At 42.0% G+C, this 15,381-nt stretch overlaps 1 protein-coding gene across 6 annotated transcripts in view; it reads left to right on the top strand.

Moving 5' to 3' along the window:
• The window catches only part of TMCC1 (transmembrane and coiled-coil domain family 1), a 106,614-nt gene extending 92,043 nt beyond the window's left edge, over positions 1-14,571 (top strand). For all 6 annotated transcript variants that reach the window (XM_080995525.1, XM_080995526.1, XM_080995529.1 and 3 more), the window contains 3 exons: positions 137-1,068; positions 7,817-7,952; positions 9,887-14,571. In XM_080995525.1, coding sequence (XP_080851651.1) covers positions 137-1,068; positions 7,817-7,952; positions 9,887-10,201 — 1,383 coding nt within the window. In that variant the 3' untranslated portion in view covers positions 10,202-14,571. The remainder of the gene's footprint in view (positions 1-136; positions 1,069-7,816; positions 7,953-9,886) is intronic.
• The last annotated feature ends 810 nt before the right edge of the window (positions 14,572-15,381 follow it).

Raw genomic sequence — 15,381 nt, forward strand, 5'->3', positions numbered from 1 at the left:
ACCTAAAGAAACAAGATAATAATAATAAGAAGAATAAGTATATTTTTGCTTCCTAAATGAAGCAAAGTGCATTTTGAGTGGAGGCTGCATGGTATTAAAGCAGTTTGTAATGTTCACTTTCTTATTCTTTCCCCAGATTGAGCGATTAGATGTAAGCAGTCTAGCACAAACATCCAGTGCAGTGGCCTCAAGCACAGAGTGCAGCATCAACGCAGATTCCATTGATGGAACGCCAGATCCTCAGCGCACAAAAGTGGCCATCACCCACCTGCAACAAAAAATACTGAAGTTGACTGAGCAGATCAAAATAGAGCAAACAGCTCGGGATGACAATGTGGCAGAATACCTAAAACTAGCCAATAATGCGGACAAGCAACAGAGTGCCCGCATCAAGCAGGTATTTGAGAAGAAGAACCAGAAGTCAGCCCAGACAATCCTCCAGTTGCAGAAGAAGCTAGAGCACTACCATCGGAAGCTGCGAGAGATCGAACAGAATGGTATCCCTCGACAGCCCAAAGATGTATTGAGGGATATGCACCAGGGGCTGAAAGATGTGGGAGCAAAGGTCACTGGCTTCAGCGAAGGAGTGGTAGACAGTGTTAAGGGTGGACTTTCTAGTTTCTCCCAAGCAACCCATTCGGCAGCAGGAGCTGTCGTCTCCAAACCCCGGGAGATTGCCTCACTCATTAGGAACAGGTTTGGGAGTGCAGACAATATTGCTAATCTGAAGGACTCCTTGGAAGAAGGTCAAGAAGATGGGACTGGGGGGAAAACTCTAGGTGTTCATAATTTTCAGTCAAGCCCCAAATATGGCAGCGAGGACGATTGCTCCAGTGCCACATCAGGCTCTGTGGGGGCCAACAGCACCACAGGGATCCCTGTGGGAGCACCAAGCTCCAAAACGAACACTCTGGATATGCAGAGCTCAGGGTTTGATGCAATACTGCATGAGATTCAAGAGATCAGAGAGATGCAAGGACGGCTGGAGGAATCTTTTGAGAACCTTAAGGTTCACTATCAGAGGGATTATTCCTTGATAATGCAGGCTCTGCAGGAAGAAAGATACCGGTGAGAATTTCAGTCTAACTTTTCACTGATACTACTGATGTTAAAGCACACCTAGATGCATGCATTCATTCAGCACTAACAATCTCACAGGTATCAGGCAGCATCCATAATATATATAAAGGTAAAGGGACCCCTGACCATTAGGTCCAGTCGTGACCGACTCTGGAGTTGCGGCACTTATCTCGCTTTATTGGCCGAGGGAGCTGGCGTACAGCTTCCGGGTCATGTGGCCAGCATGACAAAGCCGCTTCTGGCGAACCAGAGCAGCGCACAGAAACGCCGTTTACCTTCCCGCCTGAGCAGTACCTATTTATCTACTTGCACTTTGACGTGCTTTCGAACTGCTAGGTTGGCAGGAGCAGGGACCGAGCAATGGGAGCTCACCCCGTCGCGGGGATTCGAACTGCCGACCTTCTGATCGGCAGGTCCTAGGCTCTGTAGTTTAACCCACAGCGCCACCCGCGTCCCTTTTATGCATGCATTCATTCAGCGCTAACAATCTCACAGGTATCAGGCAGCATCCGTAATATATATACACATACACAATTGTCCCCTTCTACATGTGCAGGTTTCTTCTTCCAGACCTTCACCTCTTTCAGCTTGCTACTTTTCACAGCACATGCATTCTGGGTGTCTGTCCCAGTTTTGGAAACCAAAGTAGCCCTGCGCTACAGTTCCCTGCCCATCCCAAAATCCTCATCCTGTTGGATGAGGGATTTTTTGAGCCCAACCTTTTCCGATGATCTACATAGAGGGAGAGGGTGGAAGGCAGAGGGTTCTAGGAGCAAGAATGTTCTATGGCTGCAAAAAAAATTAAAGGCCAAAGCTAGGACTTTACTCTGGAAGCTGTGAGCCAGTGCAGTAGTTGTAATACTGGTCTTGTAGTCACCCAACACTTAACAAAATGCACTTTGCAGGCTTCAGTGCTATGCTTCTCTAAAGGTATGTGATACCTTCAGGGCCACCAAATCTTGGAGAATGCTTCACCCTGTCTATTATTATGATATTGGTAGTTGCTGTTCTTTTGTTGCCTCCAAAAAGTTGTACCTTGAGTTACATATTAAAAAAACCAATAAGTCAGATATTTGGACTTGTTGGCCCATGACTCCATATTGAAATTGGGAGGGCCCTAATTATACAACATTATGCTGATAGTATTTGTTCAGCCTTAGAGCAAGCATGAGTGGGCCGTGTTTTATTATTGAATAAAATAACTCACTGTATCATTTGGCATATGGGTCTTAGGATACGATATACCTTTAGGCAGCACTAATTGGTTTTGACGGCTTTTTTTGCCATTTGCAGACATTGAAGCACAGAGTGTAATTTTTTTATTCCCTTTGTTGTATTTGTAACTTTGAGGTTATATCTGCTTCATTGGGTTTAAAGATAGTGTTAAAATATCATTACCCTTAAGCAATCAAGATAGAGATATTTAACTGATTGCAAAATAACAACATTATCCCAAGAGTTCTTCCTCATCACCATTCTGTATCACATGAAACTAGCTTTTAGACATCTTGGTATACACTCATTAGGCCATTGTTACCTGTTCCCAGAAGTGGCTCATAGGCTCTCAAGTCTTTCCTAATCCTGCTACTTAAGGTAATTTTAACTAGTAATGCTAGTAATTAAAGCCACAGTTTCCTGCATGCCAGTCTCTGCTATTCTTTATGTTTCTATGTGTTAAACTAGTTCAGTTTATAGTTGATATCTGTAGCATTAAACTGCAAGGAGGGGAAAAAGTACACTTGTTGTCAAATATATCTTATCTCCTATGCACCATAAAATGGTAAGAAGGGCCTAGGCTTAGTGGTAGAGCACCTCTTTTACATGCAGAAGGTCCCAGTTTCAGCCCCCAGCACCTCAGGATATGACTGGGAGAGACCCCAGTCTGACCCACTGCCAATCAATACTGAGCTAGATAGTCTGAATCTGTATAAGGCAACTTCCTATGTCAGTCACACGTCTGAGTTCTATGTGTGTTTGCAGAGCCCCTCTGTCAGGAAGATTCTATAGCTAGACACAGTTTTGGCAGATACCTGGCCGCCATCCTCTACTTTGTTTATAAGGAAAAGTTGCTTATATAAATAGTTATGTTTCCTAACAGAAAGGAGGTTCATGCTGTCTTCCCTCTCCCTCCTTCCCCTCAGTAGTGTGGAAGTTCCCTTTCTGGCAGCTTTTGTAGCTGTTACTGCCATTATAGCATTGAAGATAAAACAAAGAGCATTGCGTCAAAAGATTTTTTCGTTAACTCTCATTGCCGTTTTTACTGTGTAAGGTTCCTTGCTGAGGGATTAGTAAAATCCACTTTAAGACACCCAAAAGATAGGGCTCTCCCTTGGCCTTGATGAAGTGATAACTGATGCCAAGAAAGCATATGGTAGTTTGCTGACGGCCATAGGTAGAACCGGTATGGGAGTTCAAGGCAGGCATTTCTCCATTCTTGTGTTTAAAAATGACCCCAGTATGAAAGTCAAGGGGTTATACCAAAGGGTGCCGTTTCCTGTTCAAATTTTTATTTCTCCAATGCAGTGGTAGCCAGTGTGGTAACCTTCATAGATGGTTCAACCTCAGTTTCCTGTCCGTTGGTCATGCTAGCTAGGGCTGATGGGAATTAGAGTCCTGTGATTGTTAGGGGACACTGTGTTAGCGATTCCTGCTCTATGTAGTTTGTTTATCATTCCCTGTTTGTCTGCAGCCTGCCTTCTTGCTGATGGCATTGTAGTTGCCTTTGTTCGCTGAGACTTGGTGCTGCTAGAGCTGTCTCATCTTCTGATTCCCCCCTCCCATTCCACCCGGCCAGCATTTTTTGATGACAGTATGATTTCCGCAAGTCACTTCTGCCCTGTGCTGTAGTGTCAGAAGTTATTAGAAGCCTTGGCAGAAGCTGTGCCTCCTGTCCATTGGGCAGTTGATGTGGCCTCATAGTCCAGACTGATTAGCCACTCCTTTTACATCCCCCTTTGGTAATCCAGCTCTATCTGCATGTTGTTCTTTTTGCAATCGATCCTTTATCAGTGAGACCAAACTCCAAAATAGCCTGTTGCTTAATAGCTTTGAGAATATAGCTGATGTTTACTTGATAAAACAGGACTTTATGTGCTGTCAACAGTTTCTACTGAGTCTCTCTTGTTACAATTTATGCCTGAAGCTTTCTTTACAGAGCGAAAAATAGATAGCTTAGATGCACTCGGTTCACTCACAGACTGCCAGTCTTCATGGGATCATCTTAGAAGCTCAATTAGTGTGTTGTGCTGCATTTGTATTTCAGTTTTTACAAGTTTAATCCCTTTGATCTCCATTCTGTTGCTGTTTAATTCTAGTCTACCAAGATAGCCTTAAGACCAGTCATTTAGTGCTTTGCTGGCTTGTGATATGCAGAACTTTGTTTTGGAGACTTCTCTTATAGTCTCAATTTGAAATCATGATGTAAAAAGTGATGCATATTATGTGGCGCTTTAGAACAGTGGGTACTTATGCCAACCACAAAATATACAGGCACATCCTGTACCACACAGACGATTTTTATTTTTATTTTGTATACAAAGGTGTGCATTTGCTACGTCAGAACAGAAGATGTCTAGCTCAGTCAGTAAGAGCATGAGACTCTTAATCTCCGGGTCATGGGTTCGAGCCTCAAGTTGGGCAAAATGATTCCTGTTTTACAGGGGGTTGGACTAGATGACCCTCATGGTCCCTTCCAACTCCACTTCTACGATTCAGGTGAAATGCTGGGTTTGATACCTCTTACTGCTAGATCAAAACAACCAGCTTTAAAAAATCATTATGGCATGTTCCAATCAATTTACGTCTTGGGTGTCCTATAGATGTTAAATCGGTGGTGCAGTGCTGTGACATCTAACGGGAGCATTGAATGTTTCATCATTAAAGAGAAAATTGGGCACCCCTTCAGAGGCAGCAAGTCTTCTTTGCACTGCAGCAAATTAAAATTGCCCCCAACTATTAGATCATGGGCAAATATCTACGTATGCTGCGGAACCGAGGCAGTAAGCGCCCAGAGTACTGCAAAAATGTCAGTTAAAATTCAGAATGTTAAGGGAGTTGCAGCACATGCATTACCTACTCAGCAGTAAGCCCCACTGAGCTCAAAGGAACTTAAATGTGTGTGGGATTGCAGCTCTGAATAACATCACAGTGCTCAGCCCATATACCTTCAGTTCATTTAATGAATTGATATTGCCCTTCAACGGGTATATCCAAGGCAGAAAAAACAAATACGTTATAAAACAATCAATACAAGAGAAGGATTAAAGTATCTCATCAAATTCAAAGCATGGGAAAATAAAATGGACTGTACCTGGCACCAAAAAGACATTAATGCAGGCCCCAGGCAAGCCTCTTGGGAAGAAAATTCCCTGAGTGAGGCACCATAAATAAAGGAATGTTTTGATAACATGGTAACATGGTACATATTTGGTATTATTCTTTGCCCTCTGATACAAGGCCTTGGAGAGAGCCAAAAATTGCAGGAATTTTTTTTAAAAAAGATGTTATATTGGTATTTATAGCTGATCCCCTTGGTACTCAGACTGCAGTGTTTCCAAAAACACAATAATCTCACAATATAGGACACAATAAACCCAAAATACCACTATATGTTAGTAAGCTTCAGTGCCTGCATGCGCTGAGGGTGCTGTAGGGTCATTGAGGGTTTCTACTCAAGGTAGAGGCTTGCTGCCTTTACAGAAAAATACTGACAGGTTGGACTAACCCCTGCCTTTTCTGCAAATCCCTCCCCAAACCTCCCTAATGAAGATTGTACATGTGTCCATTCCTCTGCTGTTGAAGAATATCACTGGTAGGAGAAGGTAACAACGTGGTTTAATTGGCAAAAGGCAGGCAAACATAGCTAGTTTCTGTCCAGTGAACAGAATACATTTCTGGGCAGGAAAAGGCTAAGGAGGCTCTGCCACATCCAGAGATTACAAGGTTCTCTTACACACTATGGTGGGAAGATGGACTCTGTGCCAAATTTTGCTTTTTAGTGTCAGTTTGTCTGAGCCAGATTTTTCCTTCTATCCTTTATACTCACTCGCTCTGTGAAAGCACCTGTGATGCAGAGATGTTGAGCAAAATCATCCTTCCTTTGTCATGAAGCTATCACTCATAGGTGGGAGGAAATACTTGGCTTGGAAAGAGTGTTTTCTTTGGTATGCTTCACCCAAGCCAAATTCTGCCCCTGGACCCTCTGAATATTTCAAGGATGTTGAACAGAATCAACCTTTCTCCATTGCCAAGGCAATGTGGCAAAGTGTTCCCTTGTAAGCCAGTGGTTTCCATATGTTCTCCAGTGAAAACTGCATATAAACCTACTCAACGTTTTGGGATCCACTTGTCAACTAATGCTACCTTTTAAGTACTATTCCCTCCCCCAACCCCCTTTATAATTGCAAATATAAGAATATCACACCAGTTGCTAATTCAGGACATGTCTTTTTTCCTCCATTTTAGTATACATACCTAGGCAGCTTATACAGTGGTACCTCGGGTTACATACGCTTCAGGTTACAGACTCCGCTAACCCAGAAATATTACCTCGGGTTAAGAACTTTGCTTCAAGATGAGAACAGAAATTGTGCAGCGGCGGCAGCAGGAGGCCCCATTAGCTAAAGTGGTGCTTCAGGTTAAGAACAGTTTCAGGTTAAGAACGGACCTCCAGAACGAATTAAGTACTTAACCCAAGGTACCACTGTATTTGCATAGAGGGGAGGCAGCAAGTGATGCTGTCTCTTAAAGAGGCTGCATAACAGTAACAGTGTGCTGTCATGAAAAGGAAACTAGCCCTAGAAATAAGAAAAGGCCCTTGTCATGCGAACATGTTTGGACACCTCTTTGGCACTTCCTACAAATTGAGATGCCCTTATTTGAGTTCATTATACTGGGTGCCTTTAAATTTATGCTTAGAAGGCTATAGAAAGCCCATGATATGTGCTGTTGGTGTGAAGTGATTCCTGGCCCAGAAGCCATCCATAATGTTTTGTACCAGCTGCTGCAGCAGCCTCAAAACAGTCACGAAGGGCAGACTTCTTTAGAATCTGATTAGAGTTTAAGAATGTTGAATAGCCCTGTCAGAGCAAGAATACAGTTGATGAGGCAACCCAGGGTTCCTTTTGAACGTATATTATTATAGTTGTGCAAGGTTACCTACTTATGTTTTTCCCACATGACATTATGCTCACGTGCATAATGAACAGCATGTGCATGTGAACAGCAGTAAATTTAAAGCCTGATGTGAAACTACACAAAGAAAATCGAAACCCTTGAATTCCAGGATACACTTTCCTATATTTAATTTGTTTTGAAATTTAAACCCTGCTTTTCTTTGTAAATTTAAAGCTGCATTTTAAAAAGTCCATAAAACATGCAGAATCTACAGGACTTTCAAATGAGGTAGATTTAGCTGCTTACCAGTGAAAATCTCAGTTTTACTGTCTTAGAGCACTTTAAGACCTACACGGGTGTGGGAATATGTATTGAGTTTCCTGCCATCACATTGAATCCACCAGTCTTTGGCAATATGGGGCCCCCCTGAGTGAGGCCAAAATTTTGCATCCCCTCAGCTCAGTGCCCTGTTTGGGTTAACCGCCCACACCCCCCTAAATCCAGCACTGCCACCAACTCTGGTTTTCAAAATGGTTGGTCATCTCTTTCAGCCTGAGTTTGCAAAGAAATGCAAAGTAGATACTTTTAAAATATGTTTGACGGCCATATTTCTCTGTTCTAGATGTGAACGGCTAGAAGAGCAGCTGAATGACCTGACGGAGCTCCACCAGAATGAGATCCTTAATTTAAAGCAGGAATTGGCCAGCATGGAGGAAAAAATAGCTTATCAGTCTTATGAACGAGCCAGAGACATCCAGGTTGGTGAAAGTGACAAGCAAATTGGAAGTGGTCAACTGATTATATCAGTTTCCGCTTTAATTTCCATTAATAGTGGAATCAGATTTTGTGCCCAGTATTCTGAATTACATTTATCTCATTGTTTTTACTGCAGGAGTCTTTGTTAACAGGAGCCAGTTAACCATCTACAGTACTCTTAACAAATTTCTGGTAAAAATGAGTTTCCCAGCCATCATATAATAAGACTTTCTCCTTCTCAAGAGTCCAAATGAGAGTTTGCCTCTATATTTGAGGGAAGCTATAATAAAGCTTTTCCATGTGTGTTTGGGCCAAAATGCAGTACTGTGAAGCATAAGAGTTTTTTTATAGTATTTTCCCCAGTTAGCTGATGGCAGGATGTGTCTGTCACTAATTTGAATCCTATCTGTACAAATGTTGAATTAAAAACAGTAGCTGGCTTTGTATATCCCCTCAGGCCTTTCAGGAAGCAACCTATTCCATTTTTTTCTTTCCCAAATAAGGATGTGTTTGGAGGGGGAAGTTTTTGGTCTGGGTATGTCAAGTATTTGAAATTCAGAAGTCTGAAAAGTTGAACTTGGAGAGTTGCAGCTGCAAAATAAACACCAAGAACAAGTACCCAAGTACAAGTGCCTGACCACAGTGAAATACTTTCTTACTTGTTTCACATTCACCCAAGTTATAAAGCCAAAGTAATCCCTTACAGGGTTGTTGTTATTATTCCAGCTGGGGGAAACAGTGTTCAAAATTCTGCCACATAAACTGTCCAGGTGTGTAGTAGTAGTAGTAGTAGTAGTAGTAGTAGTAGTAATAATAATAATAATAATAATTTATACCCCACCCATCTGGCTGGGTTTCCCCAGCCACTCTGGGCAGCTTCCAACAGAATATTAAAATACAATAATCTATTAAACATTAAAAGCTTCCCTAAACAGGGCTGCCTTCAGATGTCTTCTAAAAGTCTGGTAGTTGTTTTTCTCTTTGACATCTGGTGGGAGGGCGTTCCATAGGACAGGTGCCACTACCGAGAAGGCCCTCTGTCTGTGTAGGTTTAGGGTGTTGATTTTAAATTAGAGAGGAGCATTCAACCCCTTCTGGTTCAATGGTAATTATAATAGCAATAAAAATGGTAGTAATAATAATCATCATCATAAACAATTTTCACCAGCTGTACTGTTGCTACTTCAGCATAAATTAAACATCAGTGTCTGGAGCACTTATATTATAAACTGCCACCATTGTTGGTCAGGGGTATGAGACAAGTATTCATGCTGGGATGTGTGGGGTGGTGTTCAGGCAGGTAGCTGAAATTGAGCTGGGAACTAGCCTTAGTCTACCTTTCCTGAAGAGCTGTTTCTCTTCATTCAATCCCAAAGTTGCACTGTTTATAACAGTGGCCTGTGATATGAAAGCATGAAATGGAAAACAGGTAGGATCCACTGTCCTCTACTATTACTGAGGCTGAATCTATCATGCCACCAAGGCTTGTGAAAGTACTGTTGTAAATGCAATAAGCAACTTGCATTGTCATTGGATCTGCTTGTTTGCATTGCGAATTGCCTGTATGCGCTCTGCACCACGAAGGGAATTTTTGCTACAGGACATGAATCCAACAAGTGTTACTCATATCCTGTGCAGTGTGAGTAAGGCTGCAGGAATGCCTGAGGTATTGAACTCCCAAACTTTATTTAGACTCAGGATATGCAAAACCAGTTCTTCGTCCGTGTCCTTGGCACCTGATCCCACTGTCAGCAGACTGGCGTGATTCCAACCAAATGTATCCAGGAACCCACTGCAGTTTTTGACCCATTTGAGTAGGAAGCAATACAGAACAAGGCCAGCCTCTCTCCCTTCCCCATTTTTGGATGAAACCAACATGTATATGCATGAGTTAAGGTGTTGTGCAGTTACTGATCCATTCTCTTACTCTCAACAGGAGGCACTGGAGGCATGTCAAACCAGAATCTCAAAGATGGAACTGCAGCAGCAACAGCAGCAAGTTGTCCAGTTGGAAGGTCTTGAAAATGCCACTGCCAGAAACCTCCTGGGCAAACTAATTAACATCCTCTTGGCTGTCATGGCCGTTCTGTTGGTCTTTGTCTCCACTGTGGCCAACTGTGTTGTCCCCCTCATGAAAACTCGCAGCAGGACGTTCAGCACTTTATTTATAGTGGTCTTCATTGCCTTTTTGTGGAAGCACTGGGACGCCATCACTGGCTACTTGGAACGGTTCTTTTCTCCCCCTAGATGATGTCGAGAAGAGCTGGCTGTTGCCCTACCCGCTCTGGTTTGCTCTGGCAAGTGAGCATGGCAAAGCTTAATCAGCCACTCCTTCCTCTGCTGAAGTTTTAAAGTGTCAGAGTGTGAATTTGTTTACAGTTAAAATAACATTTTCTCTCTATGAGACACATTGGCAATAGTATTTTTTAGATTTTATTCAAGAGCTCTTTTTGGCAAAAAAAAATCCTGGATACTTTTTATGTAGCATGGTTCTCTTTGGATGCAAATCTTTAAGTTTCCTTAAATGTACAAAAATAAAACACCAATTTGGAGCACACCAATGGGCAATTTAAATTATGGCGAACTACTGTACTAAACCTGCTGGGGGAGAGGAGAAGACAGTTACATAAAGCGTAATAAAGATTAATCTAGTGCACAGTGACACCGTGACGATCCCATAATGCTACTGTGAAACCTGACCACATTCCATGTCCGAATGTATAGCTTCAGGGTGGCTTTCTCTAATGGAAGACCAGAGCAATGCATGGAAGTCCCTGGATCCGTTGCTGGGTTGGCCTCTTCCGCTAACCACCCTCTTTCTGCAAGGCCTATTAAACTTTTTGGCTAGCTATATGAAGTGGACAAGTTATGCCAGACATAGTTACTGCACAGTTGTACTACAGTATTTTGAAGTAGCCCTTTAAATACTTTAAGCAAATGCCCTTGGTCGCACTTTTACGGTTTTTTAATATATGTATAGTCACAGATTTAAAAATCCGAATGGCATACTTGAAGAGTGTAATACTCAAACTCTCAGTGCTTCCTTATTGTTTCTAATAGGATTTTTTATTATTCTTATTGGGGGTTGTTTTTGAACTTAGTGGTGGGCAGGGTCATCATCTCTCTCTCTTTTTGTTTTCCTTTAAAATAAAGAAGTGATGTTCTGAAATGAAGAAATGTGTGAATAAGTGTGAGCTGTCTGATACTGAAACAGTTTTGGAGAAGGCAGAAAACAGCTTCGAGTGCATCTTGAGTGCAGACCTATTCAGGTGTGATTTGTATTCTCCCTAACTTGCCGACGCAGCATCACAAAGAGAGCTCTTTCTCCTCCTCTTAGTCTTCACATAGTGTCTTTTTCTTTTAAAGGTGTGGCGGGCAGGTCTGTTACATATAGAGAACTGAATACTTTCCAGAGAGTAAAGAAATCCTTGTCTGACGTAAGGAGAGATGAAAACTAACTTTTGAAACGGCCAAGTGAGTGAGCTGAAGTTCTGCTCTGAAAATAAAATTGGCACTTGGAAGTCGTAATCTCACTGATAGTCCATAGGTTTTATATTTTCAGTTTAGATTCTTGCATACCAAAGCTAGGCTTGTGGCTGAATAGCCTACATCCAGTCAACTTCAGGTCTGTTCTGAAAGTTGCCCTGTATCTTTAAGGGAAGGGTGAACGCTTAAGGAAACATCGGATCAAAAGGCCAATCCCTTAGATATTCCCAGATTTAATTTACTGTTCAAATAAACCCCTGATAATGGAAACCAAAGTTATCCTGTTAGCAAGCTGGCAGTGTTCGCTGTTGGTGGGGGATTTTTGTGTTTAGAGCCCTTCTGTGCATCTTGTTCTCATATGTGATGGAAAGAGTCTCCTTCCCTCTATAAGTAATAACATTTTGTACTGTTTTACTGACTGATGGTTGTACATTACCAAGAAATGGGGGGGGGGGAGTGTAACTGCCAATGGCTTGTGCTGGTTCATTCTCCACCCACATTTATATTGACTGTCAAGATGATGCCCCAAACGGAGAGAGAGAGAGACAGACAGAGAGAGAGAGAGAGAGAGAGAGAGAGAGAGAGAATGTTGTCCTGGGCAAGACATGCAGTTAGGGGAGAAGTGTCATAAGAAATGACCGCTTGTTCCTCTGCTTTCCTTTTTGGAAACATATGAACTGGTCCTGGGACTGGAACAAGACTGTGACATGTTTCTTTCAGGAGCCTTTTTCTTTTTTACACTGGCCAATAGGGTTTATATTTCTGGAATTCAGATTCATTCTTAATTCTGGCTCACTGTACTCATTGTGAAACAAGTTCGTTGTTTTTTAAAAGTCTGTTTTACATCGTTGGAATTCAATAATTTATTGTAACGTACCCTTGGTCAGTATTGCATCTTAAGAAATTAACAATGCCCAAGTGACCTAAAATAATGTGGAATAGGAAGTCCAGGAACTCTTGTTGTTAGGGCTTTATCCTCTAGAACTGCGTAACCATTTCCCTTGCTTTCCTGAATGGGACTTGATTTCTGATTGCTATCTTCCAGCAGCAAGAAACCTTCCCTCTGCCCTAGTCATGGTTCAAGAGATTCAGCATATCACTTTTCAGATTCACGGCTCTTTATATACTCAGGTTCCTCAATCTAATAACATTACGCCTCATTGTCACTGAGCAAATATCTGCTTGTTCTTCTAAGGAATTGCCAGTTTCAACACACTCAAGCCAAAAAATAAATAAACAAACATTCCTGTTTCCCTAGACTTGCAGATACAGAATGAATATGTTAGTATTCCCATTCCCGTTTATCCTGATCTGCCATGACAAGAATCATATGTTTATGCCCACTTTACTTGATATAGCATCCGACTCTCCACCCTTTCTCAATTTTCACCGTATTTCATAAAAAAAAAAATACTAAAGGAAGCAACAAGGGCAGGCTTTGGTCTGCATTCTGAAGTGCTTAAAATGAGCCTCTTCCAGGAACTCGTATCCTGGCATCTCCTTCAGATTTTTGATGGTACTCTGAATTCACTGGAGATTTGTTTAGCCCAGGATACAAACCAATACAAAGTGGATGATGAATGAGCACTTTGTTACTCATTACTCATTAAAGTCTAAAAGGAGGGGGTGGCGCTTAATTCCATCCCCTGTAAAAATGCGTTTACGGTTTCTGTATTCTGAGTGTACCATAAACAAACTGTCCTGTTTACCAGAAGGAAAATGATTGAGAGACCCCCTTATCTCCAGGACTGTTCTATGAAGGTCTTTTGGCTTACAGTTATAAGTGATTCTCAATACCATCATATTTCTGAAAGATTGCCAAAAGTGCTTTGTGTTGTTGAATCCTATCTGTCAACTCTCCTAACCTGACTCCTGTCTTGTCATTTTGCCATTTGTATTTTTTTTATTTTTATTTTTTGGTTAGCAGATCATACATTTTCTCCCTACTGTTGGTCTGAAGGGCTGTGGCTGCATCAAATTGTTTAAGAGATGTTAGTTATTTCAGAAATGTGAACTAGCTTTAAAACTCCCATCCCATTTGCAAGTGCTGTGTTCTTTTTCTTGAAGGTGAAGCATTCCTGGATGACTTGTTTAAAGGCAGTGTCTGCCAGTGAATGAGTGTGTGTGTGTGTGTGTGTGTGTGTGTGTAACATTACTCTTACTATTGCTCTTTTTACTGCTGTGGACCTCCTTGTGTTATGGAATTATTTTTCCATATAATTTCTTATTTGGAAAGGGTGAAGTGTTTAATATATTAATCACATATCAGCTGATCACAAAAAGGAATAAATGTAGCAGACTGCCTTGAAGGAAAGATAAGTGATATTTTAACATGCTTACCATGCTTCATGAAACATTTTCGGTCCTACTCAAGAGTAGATCCACTGAAATTCATGGGCATAAATTAACCATGCCTGTAAATTTCTGTGGCTCTGCTCTGAGTACAACATGGTTGGAAAGAACCCTATTTGCCTTTTTTTTTTTTTTTTACTAAAGTGAAAAGTTAACCATGTTTTGATTTTCTTTCATACCTCCCACCATTGCATATGATGCCTCATATGTTCTGAGTGTATCCTCAAGTGATAACATTGTGTTCACAGTGATTACTTTATTAGTTTATTCCAACTTTGTGGACACCTAAAAACCTGATGTCGTTGAGGAGGTCTGTAGGTTTGTGCATTGGCCAGCTGGGTCATGATCTTTCTTCTACATGGGGTGGGGGTAGGACTTGTAAGAAATGAAAGCTGCAAGCAGTAGAAACCAAGAAGCCAGCTCCTGACGGAGGGAGGGAGGCGGGTGTTTTGCCCTCGCTGGATTGCTTGCCAGTTTCTAAGAGAATTCTGAATGTGGCTAAAAGAGGTCTGTGTGTCTGTATTGTGTATGCCAGGTGGTACCGTGCATCAGTAGGCAACTGACATAGCTGTAAGTGTGGTTTTTTAAGAAGTATAAAACTAAAAACTCACTTGCACAGGAGGAAGAGTTACAGAAATGACACTTGTGAACGTAACACTGTAGTTTATAGGTATTTTAAGCTGCTAATTGTTGAGAGGGATTGACATTTGTCTTGTCTGATCGTCACAGGCTTCTCTGTGGCTTACACTGTATATAAAATTAAATAAAGACCTCAGATATTAAGTGCTGTGTGACCAGTGTTGTCTAGGGAGGGGTTGGGCAGGGAACCAACGCAATGGTGTGACGATATTCAAGCTATCAACCGCTGTTTTGGTCCTGTGAGGGAAAGGAATATCCAACCTGGAAATGGGGGAGGGAGCAGCCAAAGTAGCATGGCAAAAAGTTGATTTTTGTCAAAGTTTGTGTGGCCTTTTCCTTTGGCCATGTGCTTATGTTATCAAGTCCTTTGACCACATACGAGGCTGCTGTCTAGCAAGTCAAAATTGGTCCATCTAGTTTAGTACTGTCTGCTCCGACTGACAGAGGCTCTCCAAAGTCTTAAGCAGTGGTCTTAAAAAACCTGTCAATGGAGATACCGGAAATTCGAGCTGAGACCTACTGTATACAAAGCAATGTGTTCTGTGCTGCCCCAGCAGCGGGTTTCAAACTTTCCACCTTCCAGGAACCCTAACCACATCCATCTGTCTTCCAATAAACTTCTTCACATCATTTGCCAAGTGATTTTTTTTTTAAGTTGCACACTCCAGTCACATGAAGCCCTGTTGGCGGCCATCTGCTGTGCTATGTGCATACCCAAAATTCCTGTGGCCACACAAATGCTCCAGAGCACAGTTGGGAAACACACCCACCCACCCCCGGACTGATAAAGGATAAGTGGTACAAAGTTTCCCAGTGTGGTTGTCTACACACAGCCCTTTCCAACACTGACTCTTTGCAATAGACCTTGGAGGGCTGGGTAGGCAATGAAGCGATCACATGATCGCGACTTGGAGGGAAAGAACTCAAAGCTGCATTCGTTCAGCTCAGACTTTG

Source organism: Podarcis pityusensis (assembly GCF_964106645.2).
Source record: "Podarcis pityusensis genome assembly, chromosome: 2".
In the NCBI taxonomy this organism is placed as follows: domain Eukaryota; kingdom Metazoa; phylum Chordata; class Lepidosauria; order Squamata; family Lacertidae; genus Podarcis; species Podarcis pityusensis.